At 40.2% G+C, this 27,031-nt stretch overlaps 1 protein-coding gene across 2 annotated transcripts in view; it reads right to left on the bottom strand.

Moving 5' to 3' along the window:
• The window catches only part of ASB15 (ankyrin repeat and SOCS box containing 15), a 36,379-nt gene extending 10,214 nt beyond the window's left edge, over positions 1-26,165 (bottom strand). The window contains exons 1-7 of one of the 2 annotated variants that reach the window (XM_055421193.2): positions 26,032-26,165; positions 19,826-19,894; positions 11,641-11,777; positions 9,923-9,975; positions 9,705-9,836; positions 8,446-8,604; positions 1,086-1,331 (exon numbers count right to left, since the gene is read on the bottom strand). In XM_055421193.2, coding sequence (XP_055277168.1) covers positions 1,086-1,331; positions 8,446-8,604; positions 9,705-9,836; positions 9,923-9,975; positions 11,641-11,747 — 697 coding nt within the window. In that variant the 5' untranslated portion in view covers positions 11,748-11,777; positions 19,826-19,894; positions 26,032-26,165. The remainder of the gene's footprint in view (positions 1-1,085; positions 1,332-8,445; positions 8,605-9,704; positions 9,837-9,922; positions 9,976-11,640; positions 11,778-19,825; positions 19,895-26,031) is intronic. The other variant, XM_055421192.2, reaches the window with a different exon arrangement.
• Between the last annotated feature and the right edge of the window lie 866 nt (positions 26,166-27,031).

The raw sequence follows: 27,031 nt of genomic DNA, 5'->3' as shown, positions 1-27,031 counted from the left end.
GAGAGGAGTACAATTTAGCAGAAGATGAGTGTGAAACCTTGGTGAGCCATCTATGTGAAAATTTGACGGCCTCTAGAGATAGCCTTGACTAGACGGACCTTGGTTGGCAAAGTAATGTCTCTGCTTTTTAATATGCTATCTAGGTTGGTCATAACTTTCCTTCCAAGGAGTAAGCCTTCCTTACTTTCCTTCCAAGTCAAGGCTATGGTTTTTCCCGTGGTCATGTAGGGATGTGAGAGTTGGACTGTGAAGAAAGCTGATCGCCGAAGAATTGATGCTTTTGAACTGTGGTGTTGGAGAAGACTCTTGATAGTCCCTTGGACTGCAAGGAGATCCAACCAGTCCATTCTAAATGAGATCAGTCCTGGGTGTTCATTGGAAGGACTGATGCTAAAGCTGAAACTCCAATACTTTGGCCACCTCATGTGAAGACTTGACTCACTGGAAAAGACTCTGATGCTAGGAGGGATTGGGGGCAGGAGGAGACAAGGAAGACAGAGAATGAGGTGGCTGGATGGCATCACCGACTCGATGGACATGAGTTTGAGTGAACTCCGGGAGTTGGTGATGGACAGGAAGGCCTGGCATGCTGTGATTCATGGGGTCGCAAAGAGTCGGACACGACTGAGCGACTGAACTGAACTGAGAGATAGCCATCAGGGCCGGGCACTCAGATTTGTATGTCCCCATGCACAGGATTCAAGTGAGTCGTGCAATAGGGGCCTGTTGTGGGCGTTATTGAGGGATGGGGTAAAAATCCGATGCCCAGATACATTCAGGAGGGGAAGAGGAGCCGGTGAGTGATGGAGAAAAGGAGATCTGAGAGGCAGGAGAAACACTGTGCTTGTGCTCAATCACTCAGTCGTGTCCAACTCTGCAACCCCACGGACGGTAGCCCACCAGGCTCCTCTGTGCATGGGATTTCCCAGGCAAGAATACTGGAGAGGGTTGTCATTTCCTCCTCCAGGAGATCTTCTGACCCAGGGATTGAACCTGTGTTTCCTGCATTGGCAAGCAGATTCTTTACCACTGAGCCACCTGGGAAGCCCAGGAGAAACAGCAACATGCAATTCCTTTCCACTTACCTTTGTGGATCAGATGTTCCAACACATCACAGTGACCATACTCGGCCGCGACACCTAACGGGGTCACTCCAAATCCATCTTTTAGGTGGACATTGCCTCCATTGTTTAGTAGCAGAGCTATGATGTCTTTGCGGCCTTGTTTGGCTGCTTCATGCATTGCTGACCATCGCTTCACACAGGGCTGGTCAAGACTGGTGTTGTGTTTAAGCAGAGCAGACACCATGTCATAGGAGCCTCTTTTAACAGCTTGAAGACGATTTTTAAAAAGAACAGTCAACAGGAGACATATAACATGAATCCCTTACAAGGCACTAAACTAATTACAAGATTTAATATCAAGAGAGATATTAGTGACAACTTTTCTTGTATTTTCCATACCCCTCTGTTTCTCGTAACAGGTTTCTCTTGAGGAGTGTAAGCATATAGATGATACTGCCTTTTCTTTAAGACCCTGACCTGAGGAGGGGTTAAGAGTTTCATGGAAAACAGGATGCATGTCACTGAGTTAGGATACTTTGTGTACTCTTTCTAAACTTCCACTTCATCGCCAACATGAAAATAATATCAACTTTTGTATCAGTTAAATAAATAAATTAAATTAAATGTAAAATGCTTAGTATATAGCAGGGGCTCAAAAAAATGATAAACATTATTATTATTATGGTTTCCTTACTTCTAGGATCATGGAGCCACCTGTGCAGATAATGTTTATCAAGCTTTTCTCCCTGTAGAGAGAGCTTTTTCCCACCAAAGTAGGAAATATTAAATGAACACTTTCTTGTCGGTGCTCTGATGAGATGTTAGCAAAAGGAATGTTTAGAATCCAGGGAGGTCAGTTGTTCTTCTTACAGGTGAAGTACATGACAGCTGATGTACTATGTTTTCTGAAGTTCAGTAAATCAGATGTCTCTCTCCCTCTCTTATCTTTTTCCAGTAGCTGAAATTACACTGTTACGTCTTTTTCTCTTTCGGATTGTTACTGATTTCTCCCAGGTTAGATATAAACACTTCTCCAAGATGTAATGCATTTTCCTCTTATCAGTATGTAAAATCTTCATAAGAAACAGAGCAGGATGAAGGTTACTCTGCAACACTTATTCACTGGTTCATTCTTTCATTCAGTTAGTATGTGCTGGCTGTATGGAAGTGATAGTCATTCAGTCGTGTCTGACTCTTTGTGACCCCGCAGACTGTAGCCCACTAGGCTCCTCTGTCCGTGGGGATTCTCCAAGGCAAGAATACTGGAGTGGGTAGCCATGCCCTCCTCCAGGGGATCTTCCCAACCCAGGGATTGAATCCAGGTCTCCTGCATGGCAGGCAGATTCGTTACTGTCTTGGCCACTTGTTAGGTATAGGGGGCAGCAGGAAAAAGCCAGACAAGGTCCTCACCTGGGGAATTTGCCACCTGGGGGTGAAGGCTATACTGCCTTCTGTTTGAATAAAGATTGAAAGTCTGGGCCTTTGCTGGGAAAGACAGAAGGGGATGTGGGGGCACACGGAACAGCCTGGGCAGGTAAGAAGCCGAAGGTGGAAAGGCTCTGAGGCCAAGGCAAGAGAAATGGCTCCAAAAGGCAGAAAAGGAGGATGAGGACAAATTGTCTATTTCACTAGGAGGCAAGCACGCCATCACTGCAGTGAAATTTCAGTTTTTCTCCTGCTCACTGTCTAAAGCAGAGTCTGTTGACAAATGTCTGTCTCTGAATCACCCACCTGCCACTGGCAGCTCTAATTACAGTGAATGAGCTCATCCTAGCTGGTGCTCTTGCGAAGCAAACATCGATAACTTAAACGAAATAAGAGATAATGTGCCCTCATTTATCTTCTTGCTCTTATTCCATTTTTTCTTATTAGAAAAAAAATGTAATAAAATAATGAACCTCTTCTTTTATGATCTGTTTTCCTTTTGTCTGACTCAGGGAACATGTTGATTAGAGATATTAGCCTTTCTTCAAGAAAATAACAGCATATATAAGCCATATTAAACTTGAAATAACTAAAAAAAAAACTTTACTTGTAGTTTAGTTTTTGGAACTAAGAATATATTTTATTTCTCATAGAAATAATAATGAAAATCGTGGGGAACCCCTCTTCCAAGCTAAACCGTGAAGACATCCTTAACCAATAATTGGCTAAAATACTGAAAACTAACAAGGTACAGTCCATGTGTAATGTAACCAAGTAAAATACAAATTAAATAATTTATGAAGTAAAGAATACATTTCACATAATATATGTATCTTTATATGCTTAGAGGAGAGCAAGCCTCAGTTGAAGAGCTAGGGAATTTAAGCGGGTATTTTGCATAGGTTATAGGCACTTTTGAACACTTTACAGTTTGCCGGCACTTTCTTTCTTTAAAAAAAATTTTGTCATTTTCTTTCTGGATTTATGAGTTTTGCCCATCCAGTTCCAGTTCAGTTGCTCAGTCATGTCCTACTCTTCATGAGTTTTGCCCATATAATTTACTTAATATCTTCAGTGATCATCTGACTCATATGACATACCCATAGAGATTTTCTTCTGCAGTACCTAGACTAAGATTGGAAGACTGAAAGAGGAGACGGAGTACAGAGAACATATACCGATTTGTGAGAAGGAAAATGAAATAAAATTAACTGATCTGTGAATGGCAGCATGTTTTGGGAAAGTGGAAAGCAGAGGAGCTGAGTTGTTGGACCAGATAGTTCCCTTGGCTTCCTCTGCACCCTGGGACCCTCTGGCCAGGACAATCATGTGACAGTTCTACAGGAGGAAGGCGACACAAAGTTTAGAGGGATGGGCTGAGAAGGAGTCTGTGTGCAAAAAATAATAACTATCAGATCATCACAAATCAGATATCTACACTCAGCAAGTAACGTAGAACAAGACTGTAGTACATCAAAGTACCATAAGTAAGGGTCAGATGGCTGCTGGGGGAAGAAGGGCCTTTGAGGGACCAAAAGTGAATTTATTTTTATATTTCGAAAGGATATCTCTAGCGTTAAAGAATCTGTCTGCCAACACAGGAGACACAAGAGACGCAGATTCAGTCCCTAGGTTCAGGAGATCCCCTGGAGTAGGAACTGGCCACCCACTCCAGTATTCTTGCCTGGAAAATTCCATGGACAGAGGAGCCAGTGGTCTACAGTCCATAGTGCTGCAGTCGGACACAACTGAGCAACTGAGCACATACAAGGATATTTCATAAATAAAGACAAAGATAATAGTGTCAGATTAAGACAAAAATGGTGTTGTGCATACATTTAAAAAAACAGGACATTCCCCCCTCATCTCTCCTGTATGAGTTAATAAACTATGGGTAGCATATTTCAAGTTGCCCCCAAATTCAAGAAAAAGGAAAACAGAAAGTGTCATGGAAGATCCATTTTCTTATGCACCTAAAAATATGATGTAGGATCCACAATGAATGGCCTGAAGAAGGTAACCCAAGGGGAGTCCCTATCCTCTAGAAATGTGGCTGGTGGGGACATAAGTGAACACCTCCATAATATTTCCTCTGTGAGACTTTCGTTTTATCTATGATGTTCAGTTCAGTTACCATTTGGTTTTTAAAAATATTATTTCTAAGCATTAATTCTATTTCGATTCTTATAATTCAATGATCAAGTTCCTTTCCCACATTTCAGTTATTGATAGAGTAGAGAGACTAACAATTGAGACTTTGAAATGCAGACAAATATTTGATGCTCTGTTGTGGGCATTAAGCAGTAAAGGAAATTTTAAGTGAAGTAAAACGAAAACGAATGAGTGATGATCATGCCTTAGTTGTCCCTTAAAATATTAAGTGGATCGAGAATAGCAAGTAGAGAATAATTTTATTTTTGCAAAGTGAGATAGGATACAAACTCTGGAAGAGTATATCTTTTTTACAGAAATCAAAGACTAGAGAAATAGCAACAAATACAGGCAAATACTCCACAGTATATGCCTTTACAAAAATAATAAGTCACACTAATAGTCGTGAGGCAACCACACGTGATATTCTGTTTAGTATCTGTAGATTCTGCTCAGGAAAAGAGTTCTGTTCATTTTAAAAAGCACCATGTTACTGTGACATAAAGCCTCGTAACATGTACACAGAGAAAACCATATTCTTCTTCAGTACTTGTATTTCCCCATCTCCTTTAGAATCAGAAGCCTCCGAGTTTCAGCTTTTCACAGTCTATTTCATCTATTTCACAGGTAGAAACTAAATAGCCCGGCCTTCCTTGTACCTCAGCGTGACTATGTGACAAAATCTGAACAGACAGGGTATGAACAGAAGTTGTGTACGCTAGCTGTGTACATCTAGGTCATCTTCTTAAAGGCTGAAATTTTCCCACGGCTGCCTCTTTCCTCCTCCCTGCTGGATGGAAAAATGTAACATCTGAAGTCTTATGTAAAGGTGGTATAGCCATCCTGCCAAATCCTGGACCACTCACTTATGAACTGTTGTGTGAGAGAGGAATGAACTTTCTCTGCGAAGGTTTGCAGTTTGCTTGTTCTATGTATCTGTGTTTGTTTGCTTGTTTTGTTATGGAAGCTTTACCTGTACCCTGGCTATAATAATTAGTTTGTCCAGTCTAATCTGAATTGGAGAAGGCTGAAAGCTGCCACGTGGGGCAAGAGTAAAGAAGAAATCAGAGCAGAATGCTCCCGAGATGCGATGACAACATTCATTTAACATTTATGTGCAGGGCGAAGGCCTGTTGCTGATCCCCTCTATGTCCCATGAGTCACAACTATTTCTTGGGAAGTTTCACAGATTCCACTGCTCTCTTATTACCCCATTTACTTTGGATATACACCTTTGTTATTGCATTTATTAACACTTATTTTCTATTTTGATCATATCTAGGCTCTCTCACTAGATTCTTTGAAAGATGATCATCCCACTTGTATTGTGCTGTTCAGCATAGCATTACTATGACTTCTAGATTGGTTCCAAATTGTGAAAGGAGTACGTCAAGGCTGTATATTGTCACCTTACTTATTTAACTTATATGCAGAGTACATCATGAGAAACGCTGGGCTGGAAGAAGCACAAGCTGGAATCAAGATTGCCAGGAGAAATATCAATACCCTCAGATATGCAGATGACACCACCCTTATGGCAGAAAGTGAAGAACTAAAAAGTCTCTTGATGAAAGTGAAAGAGGAGTGTGAAAAAGCCGGCTTAAAACTCAACATTCAGAAAACTAAGATCATGGTATCTGGTCCCATCATTTCACAGGAAATAGATGGGGAAACAATGGAAATGGTGAAAGACTTTATTTTGGGGGACTCCAAAATCACTGCAGATGGTGACTGCAGCCATGAAATTAAAAGACGCTTGCTCCTTGGAGGAAAAGTTATGACCAACCTAGACAGCATACTAAAAAGCAGAGACATTCCTTTGCCAACAAAGGTCCGTCTAGTCAAAGCTATGGCTTTTCCAGTGGGTGGATATGAGAGTTGGACTATAAAGAAAACTAAGCGCCAAAGAATTGATGCTTTTGAACTGTGGTGTTGGAGAAGACTCTTGAGAGTCCCTTGGACTGCAAGGAGATTCAACCAGTCAATCTTAAAGGCTATCAGCCCTGAATATTCATTGAAAGGACTGATGCTGAAGCTCCAATACTTTGGCAATCTGATGCGAAGAACTGACTAATTTGCAAAGACCCTGATGCTGGGAAAGATTGAAGGTGGGAGGAGAAGAGGATGACAGAGGATGAGATGGTTGGATGGCATTACTGACTCAATGGACATGAGTTTGAGCAAGCTCCAGGAGTTGGTGATAGACAGGGAAGCCTGGCATGCTGCAGTCCATGGGGTTGCAAAGAGTCAGACACAACTGAGCGACTGAGCTGAATGGAACTGAACTGATTTTTCTCTAATTTTTTTTGTAAATTAATTTTTTTAATTGGGGGCTAATTACTTTACAATATTGTAGCGGTTTTGCCATGTATTCACATGAATCAGCCATGGGTGTACATGTGTCCCCCATCCTGAACCCTCTCCCATCTCCCTCCCCATCCTATCCCTCTGGGTCATCTCAGTGCACTGGCCCTGAGCATCCTGTCTCATGCATCGAAACTGGACTGGCGATCTATTTCACATACATGTGAAATATACATATACATACTACATACACATATACATGTGAAATATACATATACATACTACATACACATATACATATAGGTAATATACATGTTTCAATGCTATTCTCTCAAATCATCCCACCCCCGCCTTCTCCCACAGAGTCCAAAAGTCTGTTCTTTACACCTGTGTCTCTTTTGCTGTCTAGCATATAGGGTCATTGTTACCATCTTTCTAAATTCCATATATATGCGTTAATATACTGTATTGGTGTTTTCCATTCTGACTTACTTCACTCTGTTTAATAAGCTAATTCTGCATCATGGATGTTGTATTTCCATCTTACACATGAGGAAACTGAGACCCATAACTGCAGTCTCACAGATAGAATTAACATTCTCATGACAATACTGAATTGTATACTTGAAAGTTGTTAAGAGCGTAGATCTTAAAAGTTAACAAAGTTTGCAGCATAAGAAAAAAGTGTGTAACTATGTGAAGTGAGGCATGTTAACTAGGCTTTCTGTTGTAATCATTTCATAGTAATAGATACATCAAATCATGATGTATACCTTAAACTAGTACCACGTTATATGTCAATTACATTTCAATAAAATGGAAGAAAACTACATCTCAGATGCCAAAACCCTAAACTCCACACCTATGTCCCTGAGAGAAAGAAAGGTTGTCTGTGGTCATCTATAGTTAATCTCATCTCTCTCTGCTACTGAAAATAGATGTGCCAATTCTTAATGGTCAACAAACAGCAGGGTATACAAGCCTGAGAAGAAGCTGTGTATAGATAAACAACATCTTCGGGCTTACAATCATTCCTTTGATGTGTCGCAGTGATGACCCCAGTGACACACTTGTGTGCTCAGAATCTGCTGGATCTCCTGCCTTCAAATTTGGTTTCATCATTCTGCTCTGTACCTCATGTCTCTCTCTGGAGTCCCCTTTCTGCCTCTTTGTTTAAGCTACAGATCACACATGCAATATCCCTTACAGGCCGGACCCTACTTAGAGACTATTCCTTCAAAACTGGTATTCCTGGCCTCATAAAATTCCTCATTAGACCCCTTCTGATTAACTGGTGCTGAAAAAGCTTTCATATTTCACCTCCTGGTGGGACAAGAAAACAAAATCATATGGCAGGTGAGATGGGGGTTAGGAAAGGACGTCAGAGAGTGGAAACAGAATTTCACATAATTTTAGCCAATACACGGTGGTTTCCATTAAATACTGAATAAATATTATTTGTCTCAAATTATAAAAGTTCTAGGAAAAAAAGGTCATTTACCAAGCAGAAGGGGCGTCTCTCCTTTGTCATTTTTGGTGTTTGGCCACACTCCTTTCTCTAGTAAAGTTCTTACATTTTCCACCAGACCCGCTTTGACTGCCAAAGTCAAAGGTGTTTCTCCATCAGAGGTCTTGAACTCCCAGAGCGTCTTATAAGATGCTGAGATATGAAAGCATGTGGAAAATTAAAAGTCTTTACTTAAAGGATGTCATATAAAACAGAATGATGCCACATCATCTACACTAGATTGGACAGTCAATTGATGAAAAAGAGGACTAAAAAGAGAAATGATTAAAGTCTAGCTAATGATGGTGAGTAGAAATAGATGAGCATAGGCTTGCCAATCAAGTTGACAGCTAGCAAACCAACATCTGTGTTTCAAGGTGTTTCTTACAAAATATGATAATGGGTGTGACTTCTCACTTCTTAATAAATTATAAACAACTTCCCTAATCCTTTGTATTATTATTTAAATTGAACCAGAAATTGCTTTTTGTCAAATGAAGTCTGTGCCTGTGGGAATGAGAAGTATTTGAATCAATGATGTATCCTATCAGAATATGTTAGAAAAGAAATACCATGCTTAACATCATCTTCTATATCTGTTTAACTATCTATCCTGTCTGTCTATTTTTAACTTTTTGTAGCTGGCTGACCAGCTGGATAGTTAATTATCCAGTAGCTATCATTATCTCTTACAACAGCACTAGGAAGCAACCTTGAAGGTCGAAAAGAAGGGCATTTTCAAAGTAAGATGCTGGGATGTGAAAAACACTGTTAGAATGTAGAAATTATTAATAATATTTAACCTTGGTTAGATATACCACAATAGTTATTCATGTTTGCAAGATGAAAAATTAATGTAATATAAGGACAGAAAATATAAGTATTACTTGTACAAAATAATACTCTTTTGGAAACTATTAACTCAGTTCAAGATGAAAGTTTACAACCAACTTTGAAAAGCAAACTATTTTATATTTAAATCAATTAATTAATGGTGTATATAAACTTTTTAGGTGATAATAACATCTTCCCACCAAACTGGGTCATATTTTTAGAAAGATGTAAAGGGTAAACCCTGCACTCCACAAAATAGGCTAATTTTGTACTCAGTTTGAAGCATGAGCACTATCTTTTCCAAATTGCAAATCACCTTTTATTTTACTCTTTCTTTTGCCTATTATGTTCATTGGGAATACTCCAGAACATCTTCATTTGGGCTTCAGTTTGGTTAAGGTCATTCTACATTTTCTTACCATCCAAGACAACTTCAAGTATCTGCTGAATGGGTTGAACAACAGCTTCATGCAATGGAAACCATCCCTTTTCATCAGCTTCATCCAAAGCATGTTTATATTTCACATACTCCTGGAGCTCAAGAATGTGACCTAAAATAAACACATGGGCTGATAACAAATCTCTCAGCCAGGTGGAATCTCCAATCCATTCTACTGAAGGTGATAAATCCATTTACCTTGTTGTATGGCCTCCACAAGCTTTCTGTTCTGATCGCTTAGTGGTACAAATCTACCAGGGAAAGAAATACAAGCCATATTTGTATTCATGGTATACTCCAAGGAACCAAAACATTCATTTAGGTTTTGCACATATGTTTAATAATCAGGATCTTCAAGAAATGCACACAACTGATGTTATCTGCTTTAAAAATGTAAATGTCTAAAAGTCAGACACAGAGAAAAGTAGAAGGTTAAAACATTGTCTCTGAAATTAATTATAGGCAATGAAAAAGGGATAATAGCTGGAGTCAGAGATGGAAGAGCTGCTTTCAGATGTTGTGATTTTGTGATTCTGAGGAGGCCAGCAGTGTCTTTGAACAGTGGTTCCTGCATCAGTAAAATGAGAAGATTATATAGGAAGCTCTCTAAGGTTTCTTCCAACTTAAAAAATTCTATGCTCAATAAAGGTTTCTTGTTTTGAATTTAATAATGGCTAATTAATCGTTGCTTATTTGGGAGCATATGCTCCATATTGCATGTTAGTCTTTAATCAAGTGTGAAAAGTAGTGAAAAATAGGCTGAGCATTTACTGAACAAATTCCAATCACTGGCCTGGGAGGTCATTGTCAACCCTCATAGAAATTCTCTGATGTGTGTTTATTCAAAGGTGACTAGGTATTGAATAGCAAATTGATTTAACTCTATTAAAGCAGAAAAATCCACTGGTATTCCAGGGTTGTGAATGCCTTCCTAGGAGATAAGGGAATAATGAAAGAGACCAGAAATATAAATGTTAACATGTCTGTTTTTTAAAAGCTCAAAAGCAATCATTTTATAGCACTGAATCTTTTCAAAAGCACTACTAATTTCAGAATACAGGAGTCTAAATACTATAATAGAATTTAAAGGTAAACTAAAGTTTAGTTTTGTCAGAAGTGTGTGCTGCTCAAAACAAAAATCTATTTTGGCAGTTTTAGATGCTGTAACTCTTGCCAACATAAAACACCAATTTCATGTATGATTTGTTAACTGCTGTCACTTTGCTGCTGCTAAGTCACTTCAGTCGTGTCTGACTCTGTGCGACCCCATAGATGGTAGCCCACCAGGCTCCGCCGTCTCTGGGATTCTCCAGGCAAGAACACTGGAGTGGGCTGCCATTTCCTTCTCCAATGTGTGAAAGTGAAAAGTGAAAGTGAAGTCGCTCAGTCGTGTCCGACTCTTCGCGACCCCATGGACTACAGCCTACCAGGCTCCTCCTTTGCCATATATTATAAAAGCCTTCAACTCTTTTCCCATTCATTAAGCTTATAGGCAGGTGAGTTAGCATTATTCTTCATATTTTAAAGGTACAAAATGGAATATATTACTTATAAAGGTTGCCTGAGTCAGTAGCACAACAGATTCTGTATACGTATCTATACGTTAGTCATATAAACAGTGGTTACAATTTCATTCACATTATTTACTGTCCTTTTTGATTCCATATGGATTGGGGAAATAGGCAATCCTATACAACTAAATTGAACTGGGAATTTCCTATCGAGGTAGTCTCATACTTCACAGGAGATGGGAATTGTAGAATCAGATGGCTAAACCTGTGCACAGCAGTTCTTGTAAAGGTATTGGATTCCCTGCCACAAAAAAAAGGTAGAGGGGTCTGGAAACATCATTTATTTTATCTTACAAAAAATGAATGCCATGGAGTTTAGTTGAGGATCATCAATTTGAATGTTACCTTTCAGGATAAAATACAGTCTTGCTGGCTTCAATAGATTCTTGAATACTGAGCTGAACATCATAACTTGTAAGATGATCTTCATCAGGGTCATCATTAGCATCCATGATGGGATATAATTTTGAAACAGGCAATTTCTTATTATCAGCAAAAGCCACAGAACAGCATATAGAGTCAACATGAAAGAGGCAAAATGAAAAATACATTCACCTTTCCTCATTTAAAAAGATACAGATGTAGTTAACGTTTAATTTATATTATATATGTATAAAATGCCCATTCTAACTTTTGAAACCTTTGATTACCTGCCCTTTAAGTGTCTGCGTTTTCTGATTTTTTACTTTCTTTTGAGTAATGACTACAGTTGGGCTTGGAATGACTTTTTCTACATTTCTGACTTACACTAATTTGGCCCATCATTTCCTCAAGAAATTGCTCTACATAACACACAAGAAGTTTAAAACTCCAAGAAGACAGACGAAGGAATAAAGAACAATTAGCCTTTCTCTTTGCTGTTTTGTTGCTAAATTGTGTCCAATTCTTTTTGGATCCCATGGACTGTAGGCCACCAGGCTTCTCTGTCCCTGGGGTTTCCCTGGAGGAATACTGGAGTGGGTTGCCATTTCCTTCTCCAGGGGATCTTCCCAACCCAAGGATCTGTCTCCTGCATTGGTAGGTGGATTCTTTACCACTGAGCCACTTGGGCAGTCCTTCACATTCTTTACTTTTTCTTTATTCTCTGTTCTCTGCGTGTGCTTTTTCACTGATTTAGTTCTTTCTACTCCCAAAGTGGTTTGAGTGCCTTGAATTGGAGTTATTTCTGTATTTGCGTTCAACTCCTTCTACCAAAATCTATATTCTTTGAGGTGAGGGGTTCTATGTGACTCATCTCTGCATCACCTACAACTCTAGAAGGTTCTTGGCATAAGGAAGCGTCCCAGTGAACATCTGTTGAATTAAAGTTGAGAGAACGGAACGTCACAAATGTAGTGACCGAGCTCTGCCCTCAGGAAGTTTGATGGTGTACATGGAGAAGACACAAAGGTAACTTTAAATAGAAGGCACTGACAACTTTCAGCACTGTTCTTCCTGAGAAAACACTGTGTAGTCTCACAATGAAGTGAACAGCTTTAAGAAGTCCAGGACTTGAATACAGGAGAGGATTAATCTGATAAAAACAGCCTTATGCACTTGAAGAACTTCCTCACTGACCAGATGAGTTTGATAGATCATGTGGCTCTCTGGATGCTCCCAGAAATCCACATTTATAACTTGGGCTACCTGTGTTCCTGGCTGTAGAAAGATCCTTTCTCACACCTTGGCATAAGGGTATCCCAGAGTGAAAAGGTTGGCTTGAAGCTCAACATTCAGAAAACAAAGATCATGGCATCTGGTCCCATCACTTCATGGGAAATAGATGGGGAAACAGTGGAAACAGTGTCAGACTTTATTTTTTTGGGCTCCAAAATCACTTCGGATGCTGATTGCAGCCATGAAATTAAAAGACGCTTGCTCCTTGGAAGGAAAGTTATGACCAGCCTAGATAGAATATTAAAAATCAGAGACATTACTTTGCCAACCAAGATCCATCTAGTCAAGGCTATGGTTTTTCCCGTGGTCATGTATGGATGTGAGAGTTGGACTGTGAAGAAAGCTGATCGCCGAAGAATTGATGCTTTTGAACTGTGGTGCTGGAGAAGACTCTTGAGAGTCCCTTGGACTGCAAGGAAATCCAACCAGTCCATTCTAAAAGAGATCAATCCTGGGTGTTCATTGGAAGGACTTATGCTAAAGCTGAAACTCCAATACTTTGGCCACCTCATGTGACGAGTTGACTCACTGTAAAAAGAGTCTGATGCTGGGAGGGACTGGGGGTAGGAGGAGACGGGGACGGCAGAGAATGAGATGGCTGGATGGCATCACCGACTCAATGGACATGAGTTTGAGTGAACTCCGGGAGTTGGTGATGGACAGGGAGGCCTGGTGTGCTGTGGTTCATGGGGTTGCAAAGAGTCGGACATGACTGAGCGACTGAACTGAACTGAACTGAATGCAGTTATGGATGCTGAAGTGCTAATGTAAGGGAGTGGTAAGGACCTGCTTTATCCAGTGAGGTTTTGATGTGGAAACTGGAAAACAAGAAGCCGAATTAAGACTGACTTCTTGCTTTTGAAGAAAGCAATCAAAACAGAAAAACTTCTGGACTGACTTATTTAATTTATTGATGGCTGTTTCAGTTCTCCCTAATCCATGTTTCAACCAAATAAGAGCCACCATGAATGGGAGTGCAGGTTGCACACTGCACAAGTGCTCCTGGCTGATAAAATCTGGCCAAACCTCCCCTACATGAGCTGTGCCCACTGACAGGCCGCTATGCACAACCCAAGGAAGCAGCATTTTTCTTCATTTGCACCAAAGGGCTTATAGTCTGTGGGATTCCCGAAATTAGTCAAGCATTTTTTAACACCAGAAAGTTAAACAAAAAGTGGCCAAGTTATTTAGTATTTTAGATTAAAAAATGAGGAGAACAGACATGACATCTTTTACCATCTAGTCTTCAATCCTCTCCCAAAGTGGAAGGACCTCAGAATTTAGTTACTCTCCTTCAGAAAGAATAGGGATACCATACCCATGATATTCATGAAATTTTATGCAGCTACTATTTGGTTCACATTTTCTTTTGCCTTGTTTTACAGGGAAAGTTCTAAGGTCTGACTGGGTCTCAGTATCATTTGAACAGTTAAAATTTGGGTCATTTTAACTCCATGGCCAGATCAGAGACCAGCCCTCCTATAGATTCCCCATTTCTTCCCTAGCACTGTTCTATTACAAACCACTACTATTGACTGGCCCAACTCCTCTGAAGATAAACACAAAAATGTAGCTTATCTCTCATTGTCTTATTTCTTTCAGATATCAAATTAGAGGAGTATGTGTCTCCCACTACAGTTGGATCAATTGCTTTACCTTATAAAGAGAAACTTTAGCAAGTATACACATCAAAATAGTTCTACAGCTGCTACGTGCTATGTTGCTTCATCACGTCTGACTCTTTGTGACCCCATGGACTGTAGCCCAACAGCCTCCTCTGTCCATGGGATTCTCCAACCAAGAATACCAGAGTCGGTTTCCTTCCCCAGGGGATCTTCCCGACCCAGGGATTGAACCCATGCCTCTTACTGTCATTGGAACACGTCTCTGCATTGGCAAGCAGATCCTTGACCACTAGTGCCACCTGGGAAGCCAGTTCTACAGCTAGGTTGGTTGATGATCACAGGAAACTATTTTGAACCATAGTACTTTTCAAGCCAAAATGTATTATCTATGTAAAATTTTACATTGTCCAGTGTGTTATCAAGGGGGAAAAGTCACAAATAGTAATCTGTGGGCAATTTCCAATACACAGTTGATTGATTCTTGCTTTGCCTTTTCTAGTTCAAACCCTAAGGACAGTTCTATACATGCTGACAGTCAAGGTCTTGGACCTGCGAACAGACTGCACATGAACTCAATGGCATCATGATTTTATTATTGTTTATTATTGTTCTGCACCAGTGGCCCTACTATAACCTTGAAACAGAAAGGGGAGAAGAGTGATAATGTTTGGAGGATGTCCATGAGATAGTAATAGCACTCCACTAAGTATGTCTCTCACACCAGGGTATCTTAGCAACCTTAATAGCTTGACATGTGGGCTTGGGATCCTATTCACCAAATAGACTCAGATGGCATTTTTAAAAATTTATTGCTTATTGGTTCATTGTCTATCTCTTCCTCCTAGAATGTAATGTAATAAGAGCAGAGAATTAGTCTACCTTCAGAGACTAGGAAAGAAGTATTTCAAGGTACATGGACTCTAAACATGTGTTGAAAGAATGAAAAAAATGAATGAATGAGTTAATAAATGAACTTAACATAATCTGCTGCTACTGCTGCTGCTGCTAAGTCACTTCAGTCGTGTCCGACTCTGTGTGACCCCATAGACGGAAGCCCACCAGGCTCCACCGTCCCTGGGATTCTCCAGGCAAGAACACTGGAGTGGGTTGCCATTTCCTTCTCCAATGTGTGAAAGTGAAAAGTGAAAGTGAAGTCGCTCAGTCGTGTCCGACCCTTAGCGACCCCACAGACTGCAGCCTACCAGGCTCCTCCATCCATGGGATTTTCTAGGCAAGAGTACTGGAGTGGCTTGCCATTGCCTTCTCCGTATCATAATCTAGGCTCTGCTTTATTCTTAGAACTAACCATTTTCTGTATGGAGAGTCTTTATTCTGATGGGAACAGTTTTTAAGTCTCTATTGAATTTGTTATAATACTGATTCTGCTTTATGGCTTAGTTTTTTGACTATGAGGCATGTGGGATCTTAGCTCACTGACCAGGGATTGAATCTGTACACTTTGCATTGGAAGGCGAAGTCTTAACCATAGTACCATCAAGGAAGTCCCTGGAGTCTTTATTCTAATTAGATTAATTTGATTACCCACTCTGTGTTAGGCTTCATTTTTCTCCCTTCTGTGCTTTTATGTCTTATGTCTTATCTCACTTCATTCACAAGGCCCTCCCAGCTGTTTCACACTCATGTTCCCCATGGCCTCAAGCCTGGCTCCAGCCAGTCCTCCTGTGGAAGTCTTTGGTGAATTCTTCAATTCCTCTCTGGCCCTCTTTATCCCTGAGTATCTCCGCTTATCCAGTGTTTTCCAACTGAATTTACAATCATTTTGTATTAGTTTTGCAAGTTCTTTACATTTTTGTATTTTGTATTCTCACCAGGACTATTAATTTTCTGAGGGGAGAAAAGTCTACTTGTCTTGTTTATCTTTTCTCTCTGCTCCCACTCCTAGTCAACTATAGGAAATGGCCGTTCTCATGGTCACTGGAAAATAGTTGCTGACTCATTACTGCCAGACAAGTCCTGAGTGTCTTCAGGCAGCAGGACTGGATGATGAAGTTAGATGTATGGCATCGCCTGTCGCCTTTCTCACTAATGTCACGTGGTGATGGGGGTATTGCACAGCTCTGCGATTAGTAATAGGATACAGAGCCTCTTGCCTATTTAAATCACCAGCTTAACGCTAAACCTGCTTGAAATTTGGGCTTCCAGTATGTGAGATCTCACAGACTCCTTATGGCAACAGTTCCCAGACTTTTTGGCACCAGGGACTGGTTTCATGGAAGACAACTTTTTTTTCACAGCCCAGGGCTGGGGAGATGGTTTGGGGATGATTCAAGTGCGTTACATTTATTGTGCCCTTTATTTCTGTTTCTATTGTTATTGCATCAGATCATCAGGCATTAGATCCAGGAGGTTGGGGACCCCTGCTTTAGAGAACTGAGCTGCTCTGTGAAAAGTTCTTTTAAATGTCTTTTAACTACTACCAAGAAAGAAATTATCTAAAACTCTTAACTGTTTTGTGGGCTTTCCTGGTGGCTCAGATGATAAAAAAAATCCACCTGCAATGCAGAAGATTCAGGTTAGATCCCTGAGTTAGGAAGATCCCCTAGAGAATAGAATGGCAACCCACTCGAATATTCTTGCCTAGAGAATTCCATGGACAGAGGAGCCTGGAGTGCTACAGTCCATGGTCGCAAAGAGTTACAACTGAGCAACTAACACACAACAACAACTGTTTGGTATCTCTAACAACAGCGGGATCTCAATGGAGAGAAAACTCTTGCTGCTACATGGAGCAACCCCCATCTAAAACAAGCTGTCTCCAATCTTTTCCTGAAAGCTTTGGAAGAAGTGAAGACCTGTGTGCAGGTGCAGCAGGGTGTCAGGCAGACAATCAAAGGACCATCAGTGGAATGGAACCAGAGACATCAAGATGCAGAGGAGGGCAAGAGGAGAGATATCTGTCCCCTGCAAGGCTTTGTTTAAAACTATTTAAATAAAGCACCAGCCAGCAGTCTGAGAAAGGGCCAAATAACATTTGACATTCTCTAAGACCTATTCTTGAGAGTCCCTCTTCTCCATCTAGATAATTAATTGACTCTTTCTAGATAGTTTCTCAGCCTTGTTTTGGAAAAGCCCACTAGTGAAATTTAATTATTCTTGAAGTAGTTGATATATGAAATAATTGGGGGAATCCTATTGGAAAGTTAGCCTTTTCACTTAAGGCACTGGTTGATCTTGCTTTGGCCACTAGATAAGAAGAGCCAACTCATTAGAAAAGACCCTGAGGCTGGGAAAGATTGAAGGCAGGAGAAGGAGACAACAAAGGATAGGATGGTTGGATGGCCTCACCGACTCAATAGACATGAGTTTGAGCAAGCTCCGGGCGACAGTGAAGAACAGGGAAGCCTGGCAGGCTATAGTCCATGGGATCACAAAGAGTCAGATGTGACTGAGTGACTGAACAAAACAACTCTTGCTTAGAGTCAGGAACATGCTTGATGAAAGCAATGGATTCTCTCTCCAGAGGGATGTATGTCACTCAAAAGTTTGCATAAAATTGTAGGGCATTTATGGGGTTCTCTGAAGCCCATTCTTGTGTCCCAGTTAAAGAACTACTAAATTAAGGATTTCCAAATGCATTATTCAGAGACCAGGAATTATTAGTTTACTTTCAGAATGGACTGAGTGAAATCCTAGACTTACTGGGAAAAGGGAAAGTTTGGTGATCATGTAAGTTTTAGAATAACTTTGGTAATCATAAAAATGGTGGTTATAATAATAGCCATAAATTATTGAGGGCTTGCTTTGTTTCCACACCATGTAAAGCATTTTGTCTCTGCTGCCTTGCTTTAAACCCTCCAGTTCTACTTTCTAGGTATTAGAAATTCATCGTGCGTAAGTGGAAACTTAGACTTCCTGAGGTTAAGAGACCCACCCATTCTCACAGAGCTGATAGGTAGAGTCTGGACACAGAATGGTACCTTCATTTTAATGTCTTTTCAGAGCTGCAGGAAAAAAACTCACACTCTGCTGTCCTTAAAAGAAAGCACTCTGATCTTGTCAGCCAGCTCTTGATGACAATAACTTCCAAAAATAAAACAAAGCTTCCAGGGACACATGAATCTTTATTGTTGACTCTGTGCAATAAGGCTTTGTGTTGCTTAGGGGGGATGTGGTGTCATAAACTTGCTTTCACTCTGTATTCTTTTCTTGGAGTCTAAACATTACTGTCTAAAAAATTGGATCAACATTCCATTTGGTGCCTGCCTGAAGTGGCCAGGGGCTTGGGACAATGTTACAGGATATGAGGCCAAGGTGAACACGGGTATATGATGCCTCTTGGCACTGAATTCTCTAAACCACCCTCAGTCCATGATCCAGGCTTCTCCTCTACTGCTGATAAGTTTGTGAGGCCTCTCAGACCTTCCCCTGAAACATGGGAGCTCCCAGAACACGGGCTCAAGGTTCTCCTTTTACTGGGACCAGAGCCAATATAACTTTGTCCCCTGTGAACTGTCTGGTTGGCTTATTTCCAATTACATTAAGTCCTTACACCTCTCACTCACATGCTCTGTCTGGGGCATAAAAACCATCTCTGTGGGTCCCAAACAGGGCTGGCCTTAAGAGTTCCCAGAGTGGACAGGTGCTTCCATGATGCAAGGAAGGACTCTGTGTTCATAAATATCACCCTGCACCTGTCACATCAGTGCAATTCTGTTACATCAGGGAGCAATTCTGTCCTTTGTGGCTTATTGTTCCATCTTCTGGTTTCCCCTTTTAAAACGCCAGTAGCACCATACTGGCCTCCAGTGTAGAACCAGGATCTCTTGGAATAGTTGCTGAGGGTTGAATGGGGTGGAGAAGATGGTAAACGATCTAAGACTGAATCTTGGTGGCTTCCCTGATGGCTCAGACAGTAAAGAAAATCTGCCTGCAAAGCAGGAGACCTGAGTTTGATTCCTGGGTCTGGAAGATATCCTAAAGAAGGGAATGGCAAGCTACTCCAGTGTTCTTGCCTGGAGTATTCCATGGACAGAGGAGCCTGGCAGGCTGCTGTCCATGGGGTCACAAAGAGTTGGACACCACTGAGCGACTAACACTTTCCCTTTCACTAAGACTGAATCTAGTGGGAGGTAACAGGAAGGGATAAGAAAAGGGCAATGCAGTAAAATTTGGGTTTGTTTATATAGGGCTAGCCCAATTCCAAATGCTCTGAGGTTCTGCTGTTTGAAACAGGGGCGCGAGGGCAGTGGGGGAGGCAGTGCTGATACTCTGAGGACATTTTCTTTTACCTTGAAACTGCTATGATCCCAGAGAAAATCATCTACTGGAGATTCCAGAGAGAATCATCAGGATTCGTCCTACGAGAAAAGTAGCTTTAGTTCAAAGGTATTTTCACATTTTGGTTTTGTGAAGGTTTCACAGTTAGTGTATGCAAAACAATACTCATTTTCATTTTTATGCACTTTGACCGTTCATTTGTATAATTCTGAAGACATACAGGAAGGAAAGTTATGACCAACCTTGATAGTATATTAAAAAGCAGAGACATTACTTTGCCGACCAAGGTCCGTCTAGTCAAGGCTATGGTTTTTCCCGTGGTCATGTATGGATGTGAGAGTTGGACTGTGAAGAAAGCTGATCGCCGAAGAATCGATGCTTTTGAACTGTGGTGTTGGAGAAGACTCTTGAGAGTCCCTTATACTGCAAGGAGATCCAACCAGTCCATTCTAAAGGAGATCAATCCTGGATGTTCATTGGAGGGACTGATGCTAAAGCTGAAACTCCAATACTTTGGCCACCTCATGAGACGAGCTGACTCACTGGAAAAGACTCTGATGCTGGGAAAGGTTGGGGGCGGGAGGAGAAGGGGACGACGGAGAATGAGATGGCTGGATGGCATCACCGACTCTGTGGACATGAGTTTGAGTGTACTCCGGGAGTTGGTGATGGACAGGGAGGCCTGGCGTGCTGTGATTCATGGGGTCGCGGAGAGTCGGACATGACTGAGCGACTGAACTGAACTGAACTGACAGAAATAAAAATGAGTAAAATGTTGCAACAGTTTTGTTTTTTATTTGGTGACTACACATGTTTGCTTCTTCAGAATCCTGTAGTACAAAGTGGCAAATCAGCTTTATTAGGCTCATTTCAGTAACAGAGTCAATAAGTCCCCAAGAGATTTCAGGAGGAGGTAAAACTGTCAGAATTGGTTCCCAACACACAGACACAAGTAACTTCTAGCTACAAATAATAAGTCACAGTCATTCCCTCTCCATGATATTTGTCTTTTCTATTAGAGAGAAATCCTATGGATGACAAGGAGGCCTAGACCAGTCCAAACAGCATCTTTCTTAACAGCACAGCTAGTTCTGATGAAATATACACACACACCCCCCTTAGTCCAGATGATGAATGCTACTTTTATGTTGCCTTAAAATGTCTTCAGGGCTTCCCTGGTGGTTCAGTGGTAAAGAACACGCCGGCCATGCCGGGTGGACTACAGTCCGTGGGGTTAAGAGTCAAACACAATTCTATGACTGAACAACAACAACAAAATACCTTCAATATTTTAGAAATGATATAAAAAGCCAAAATAGACATATTTTTCTCTAGACACTATGATATCTAATATGTAATTAAGAATTCACTAGGTATTTGCTGAATGAATAAGAAATTGAATGATCAAATACACACTCTTAGAATTAGCAAAAGGATAGATCAAGCTTGTGTTTTTTCTCCATGTCACACATGTGTTTTTGCCAAGTTCACATCCAATTTTGGGACTGCACTAACTTAGGCTTAATTTCTAGGTAAATACACTATGAAAAAGCCTGTCATACTAGTTTTCTTTATCTCTAGTTCCATATTACAACATTAGACATTTTTACTCCATCTTACTGATTTCCAAAGCAATTTCAATTGTGACAGATGGAGGAAGATGGCAGACTACCTTTTGAAAGTGATGCAGAGTAGGAGGGAGCTTTAGGTTTACAATTATGTGGATTTCTACAGGAATATAAACAGAGAATGGATAAGAATAGAGCAGGCATGACCTGTGAAGAGGCAAATTATTCATAGATGTGTCCTTTTCACAAGCTGACATGATAACTTGATCCTGTTAAAGACTCATCCTTTTATCTGTAATTCTAAATCCAAGAATCTATTTTACAGAGATTCAGAGATGTGGAAAAAGATTTGTATGTGAAAATGTTCATCTCAGGCATAGTTAAACTGCCAAATCATTAGAAACAATATAAAATGTCCAACAAGAGGGAATTTGTAGAAGATATTATTGTGCAGTCAAGCTATGGAAAACTATAAAGCCATTAGCATTCATATCCTTGAAGAATACTTAATACTATAGATAAAAGTATCATATAACAGAATGAGGTTCATGTAGTCAGATATGACCAGACACTTTGAGGGAACTAAGACTGACTTTATCGAGCCAAGTCTTACAAAGTCTTCCAGAAAACACGCCTGTTATCTGGTTCACAGGGTGAACCTTACAGGTGATAAGATAGGTTGCTTCCTGGCAGGCCAGACTTTGGGAGGTCGAGAAGAGAGAAAATTGCCCTCATTTATAGTAAAGCACAGAAGGAGGATCCATGCAATGTGGGAGATCTGGGTTTGATCCCTGGGTTGGAAAGATCCCCTAGAGAAGGGAAAGGCTACCCACTCCATTATTCTGGCTTGGGGAATTACATGGACTGTATAGTCCATGGGGTTGCAAAGAGTTGGACACAACTGAGCCACTTTCACTTCACTTAATAGAGAAGAAGGAGCAGAAATCTGAAAGACTGATCCATTTACATGAGTTATCCAAGCAAAGGTTTCATCACCTAAGTTATTGTGCCATCTGCATGAGACCAAATTTTTTTTGCACTAATCAGTGAGTAGCAGCTCCTGGGGATGGTGAAGCCAGTTACAGATTATAAAATAGCTGCACTTTATTTACACAATTTTATTACACAGTTGAGGTGTAGGGTGAGTAAAAAACTTCTGATTACATTAATTAGCCACAATAACAATAAAAATAACATCTTTAGACCTTAATAAAAATGTACATATATATGCATATATCTACTTGCACATATACAAAAACATATATTGTTATTGTTGTTTAGTCAATAAATTGTGTCTGACTCTTTGCAACCTCAAGGACTATAGCCTGACAGGTTCCTCTGTCCATGGGATTTCCCAGGTAAAAATAATGGAGTGGGTTGTCATTTCCTCCTTCAGGGGATCTTCCTGACACTGGGATTGAACCTGCGTCTTCTTCATTGTAGGCAGATTCTTTACCACTGAGCCACCAGTGAAGCCCAAATACATATATACATACACATATATTCTCTCTCTAAAAATATTTGTTCCTGAAAGGTTTCACTGAACAGGGCAGAAGTTCCTGTTTGTCCCCATGCATGCTCAGATGCTCAGTCATGTCAGATTCTTTGTAACCTCAGGGACTGTGGTCTCTTTGGTGCTCATCAAATCCTTTTCCATTCAAAACTCAAACAATAACGAGTCATTGCATTTCTTCATATGTTATTTTGAAATCATATACAGGCTGTTGATTTCTTTCTGCTGGAGACAGTAGTTGAACCTGACCTACTGGCTTAGCTGCCTTCTTAGCTGTGTCTGACATGTTTCAAGGAGTCAAGAAACATTACCTGTTACCCGTTATTATTCTGTGACTGAACCCCTCTGGAACAAGGAAGTAGAATTCTAAGGATTGTCTGGTGGTTTGAGCTCTAATCCTTATCTTAAACAGGTTCTCTGGCACACTCATTATTTCCGGGGCTTCCCTGGTGACTTAGGTGGTAAAGCGTCTGCCTGCAATGTAGGAGACCCGAGTTTGATCCCTGGGTCGGGAAGATCCCCTCGAGAAGGAAATGGCAACCCACTCCATTATTCTTGCCTGGAAAATCCCATGAAGAGCCTGATAGGTTACAGTCCATGGGGTCGCAAAGAGTCAGACACGACTAAGCAACTTCACTTTCTTCTTTCCTTCTTTTCTCTAGAATCACCAGACTTCAGAGCTGAAGACCATTAGGTAAGCCCCACTTGTAAATTCCATTTACAGATGCTGTCTAGAAATTGTCCCGCCTCAGCTTGAAAAGCAAAGTAGCAGGCAGATACCTGTACCCCACACAACCCTTCATCTTTGGCCAGCCTTAACAATTAGGAAATATATCGAACTTGAATCCATCTCCTCAAACCAGTATTCTGTACTCTTAGTTCTATTTTTCAGAGCCACGCTGAGAAAATATTTGTCCTCTGCCACTAGCAGCCTCAGGAAGGCTGTCAGGTCTCCACTGAGCCTTCTCCACCCAGGCCTGAACAACTGTTCCTCCTGTGAAGAGTTTACCTCCCTCCACCATGTTGATTGCTTTCCTGTAAACACACTCGTTTATCCATCTCTTTGTAAAAGCAGCTCTGGACCATAGACTATGAAGGCAACACAACAGCTACAGTCAGACCAACACAACATTAAGTGACTGTGACCACTTCCCTTTTGCTGGACACTGAAGAGGTGTTAATTTAACCCAAGATCAGATGAATTTAGGGCTCTCATGTTACAGAGTTGATTTGGATTCCTGTTGCCCTAAATTCTACATGTCATTTTTCCCATCCACATTATTGCTGCACAATTCTGTACAGGACTCTTTATTTAGTCCTATTACATTTACTTCTTTCTTTTGGATTTGACCTTTATTTCAACCAGCTAAAAGAAAATGCATTTTCTATCCTCCAAGTATTATTGTTCTATTTGCAAGTCTTCTGTGTCTACCTGCTCCATTAATAATGATAAATGTTGAACAGAAACTGGCGTAGGACAGAGACCTTCAGGTTGACGTTGATCTATTATTTAGCACCCTTCAAGAAAGGCTGTTTATACATTTACAAATCCTCCCAAAGACTCCACATCTAGTATTAATGTCTCCTTTTTGATAACAAGACCGTCATCAAGAGATGCTGTCAAATATCTTGTTGAAATACAGATACGTAGTATCTACTAAGTTCTCCTTCTCCACCGAGACAAAAAAGCAAGTGAGGAACACTGACTCACCAGTCCTCAATAATTATTATTCATTTTTCTTAGGAATTTCAGACCATCCTATTTGTTCATTCAAAAATATTCAATATCTGCTATATTTCAGGCACACTGCTAGACACCAGACAATAGGATCCACGCCCTAAGGAGTCTGCTGCCTTTAAATAATGCATTCTCCCCAGAAACAACACCAATAACTGCCCTTCCTTCAAAGGTTTAGCAGAGAGTCAAGCACACAGCAGGTCCTCAATAAATATTTGTTTTACAAATTTAATAATTATTATAAGTAACATCTATTAAGTGCCTACCTGTGACATGCATTACGTTAAGTATGCTAAATAGATTATGTCATATAATTTCTATGACACATTTTCCTCCCATTTTACAGATGAGGAAACTGAGGCACACAATGGTTAGGTACTTTGTCCAAGCCTGAATATCGACTGAGTGATGGAGATGCAGATGTGAACCGAGGCATTTGACCTTAGAGGTCACACAGCTTGACCTTTGCACTGTAACTGATGACTCAGCTACTCAGAATTAATACCAAAGGATCTTATTCTATAACCCAAATATTCATAAGCCTCAGAAAAAATTTTCTAACGAGTTTAAGCAAGCAACCAGCAAACTACCAAACAACTCTAGTAAAACTACAAATATTTTAGGCATATTTTCATTTCATTTCAAAACAAGGTATTCCCATTAAAAACAACGAAGTGTAGAATTACGATATTTTAGGACAATTATACAATGTTCTCAGCAAAAAGCATGTTAAAGTGTTCTCTGTGCACACTGCTGCTGTTTCCTAGGAACCATTTTATTTTAGATGTAGAATGTTCCTTAGAAATTATCTGTTCACTGAAGAACCAGATGAGTGATGGTCTCAGATAAGTTCTAAGGACTTTCCAGCCTTCAGACTCTATGATTGAACTTCCAGAAATGAATTTACAATTCTACTGAGTTCTTTTGTTTTCCATCTGACTTAAAAGAATTTAAAGGAATTTTTATCTGAATATAAATTAATTTTTAAAATTTAATTCATTTTTTGTTATAAGTGATTTTAAAAAGCCTTGAGAGAAATTTAATTATTCACAAAAATAATTTAAGTTTTTTCTCAGAAACCAAAGCTAGCAAAGACATTCCACAGTGTATATATTGATACTTATAAGCATATTCATTCTTGATCTGCTTTACTCATGATACTATTTTTTATTAAGCTTAATAATTATGCAATTGAGTTAATATTCTGTAAACAAACAAAACAACCCTGGCTTTATTCTATAATTAAAAAGGCCATTCACAAGCAAACCCACAAGTGATCAATCAGAAAGAAGGTAATGAGAAGTGATCACAATATGTTTCCATCTCTTCAAAATATTCCCAATACTAAACTACTGAAGCTAGTTGATGAAGTACAGATCAAATATTTCATAATCTCACCTTTTGGAATGATCGTCTTGTCATTCTTATCCAGGGCCTTGCCTTCCTAAATCAGAGGAAGTGCCCTGGAGCCAATGTGTTCCTCTGTGTATCTAAAATTAAGTACCCAGTTGGTGGCTAAATTAAGCTCTGACCTTGTACAACTGAAACATGAGTGATTCCTGGCACACGGTGAAGTGTTACCCACCACTTCTCTGGACCCTCATCACAAGAAGCACAGCCACATAGGTATAATAAGATTATCCAGATCCTCATTGGTTCAAAGAGCTCTCATGAAAACAAACGATCTGCCAACCCAGGGTCCTTGCGGAAGGAACAAAGCAAACCAGCTAAGTAAAATTTAAAAATACTTTAAAATCAGTGGTTCAAGAAACAAACCTGTGACTCTGTGTCTGCAGACTCCAGTCCACTTTTAGTCAATTTCAACACACATTATTTCTCATTCATCTTTCAGATTCATGTCAAATCTCACTAAATACAACCTTCTTGTTGTAGGAATCTACTGGTTTTGATTTGATTTGCATTTCAAAGCTGACAGTCTGATACACAGATGGGGATATGATATGCAATGACATCTAATCTGATCAAGACTTTTAATGTCAAGTTATAAAACATATAAAGTGAGCAGCAGAGGTAAAGCAAGCAGAAAATTAGTTTAATCGGGAAGAGTTGTTTGTTTTCTATTAAAAAAAATAAAGTTTAGGGTCTCACTGATTTTCTAATGAAAATAATCTGCCTTAAGTTTGTTTTGACATGGGTATCCTTGGATTAACTCAGTCACTGTCAGCATTCACAAAGCCATCTGGCTTCTGTCCCCACCACTCCACTAAAACAACTCGTTTCAAGGGTCTCATTGACCTGCTAGTGTCTAAGGTTGATGGACACTTTTTGTTTCTTATTTTTCAGGCCCTCTGTTGGACTTCCTGCTCTTACTCCCTCCCTTTTTTCCTGGAACTCTCTAGAGTACTGGCTTCGGGGAGTACTATAGGCATTAGTTTTT

The sequence above is a fragment of the Moschus berezovskii genome, chromosome 3 (assembly GCF_049115385.1).
Source record: "Moschus berezovskii isolate FMDL1 chromosome 3, NW_MosBer_1.0, whole genome shotgun sequence".
Taxonomy (NCBI): domain Eukaryota; kingdom Metazoa; phylum Chordata; class Mammalia; order Artiodactyla; family Moschidae; genus Moschus; species Moschus berezovskii.
This window is presented reverse-complemented; position numbering and strand designations above follow the sequence as displayed.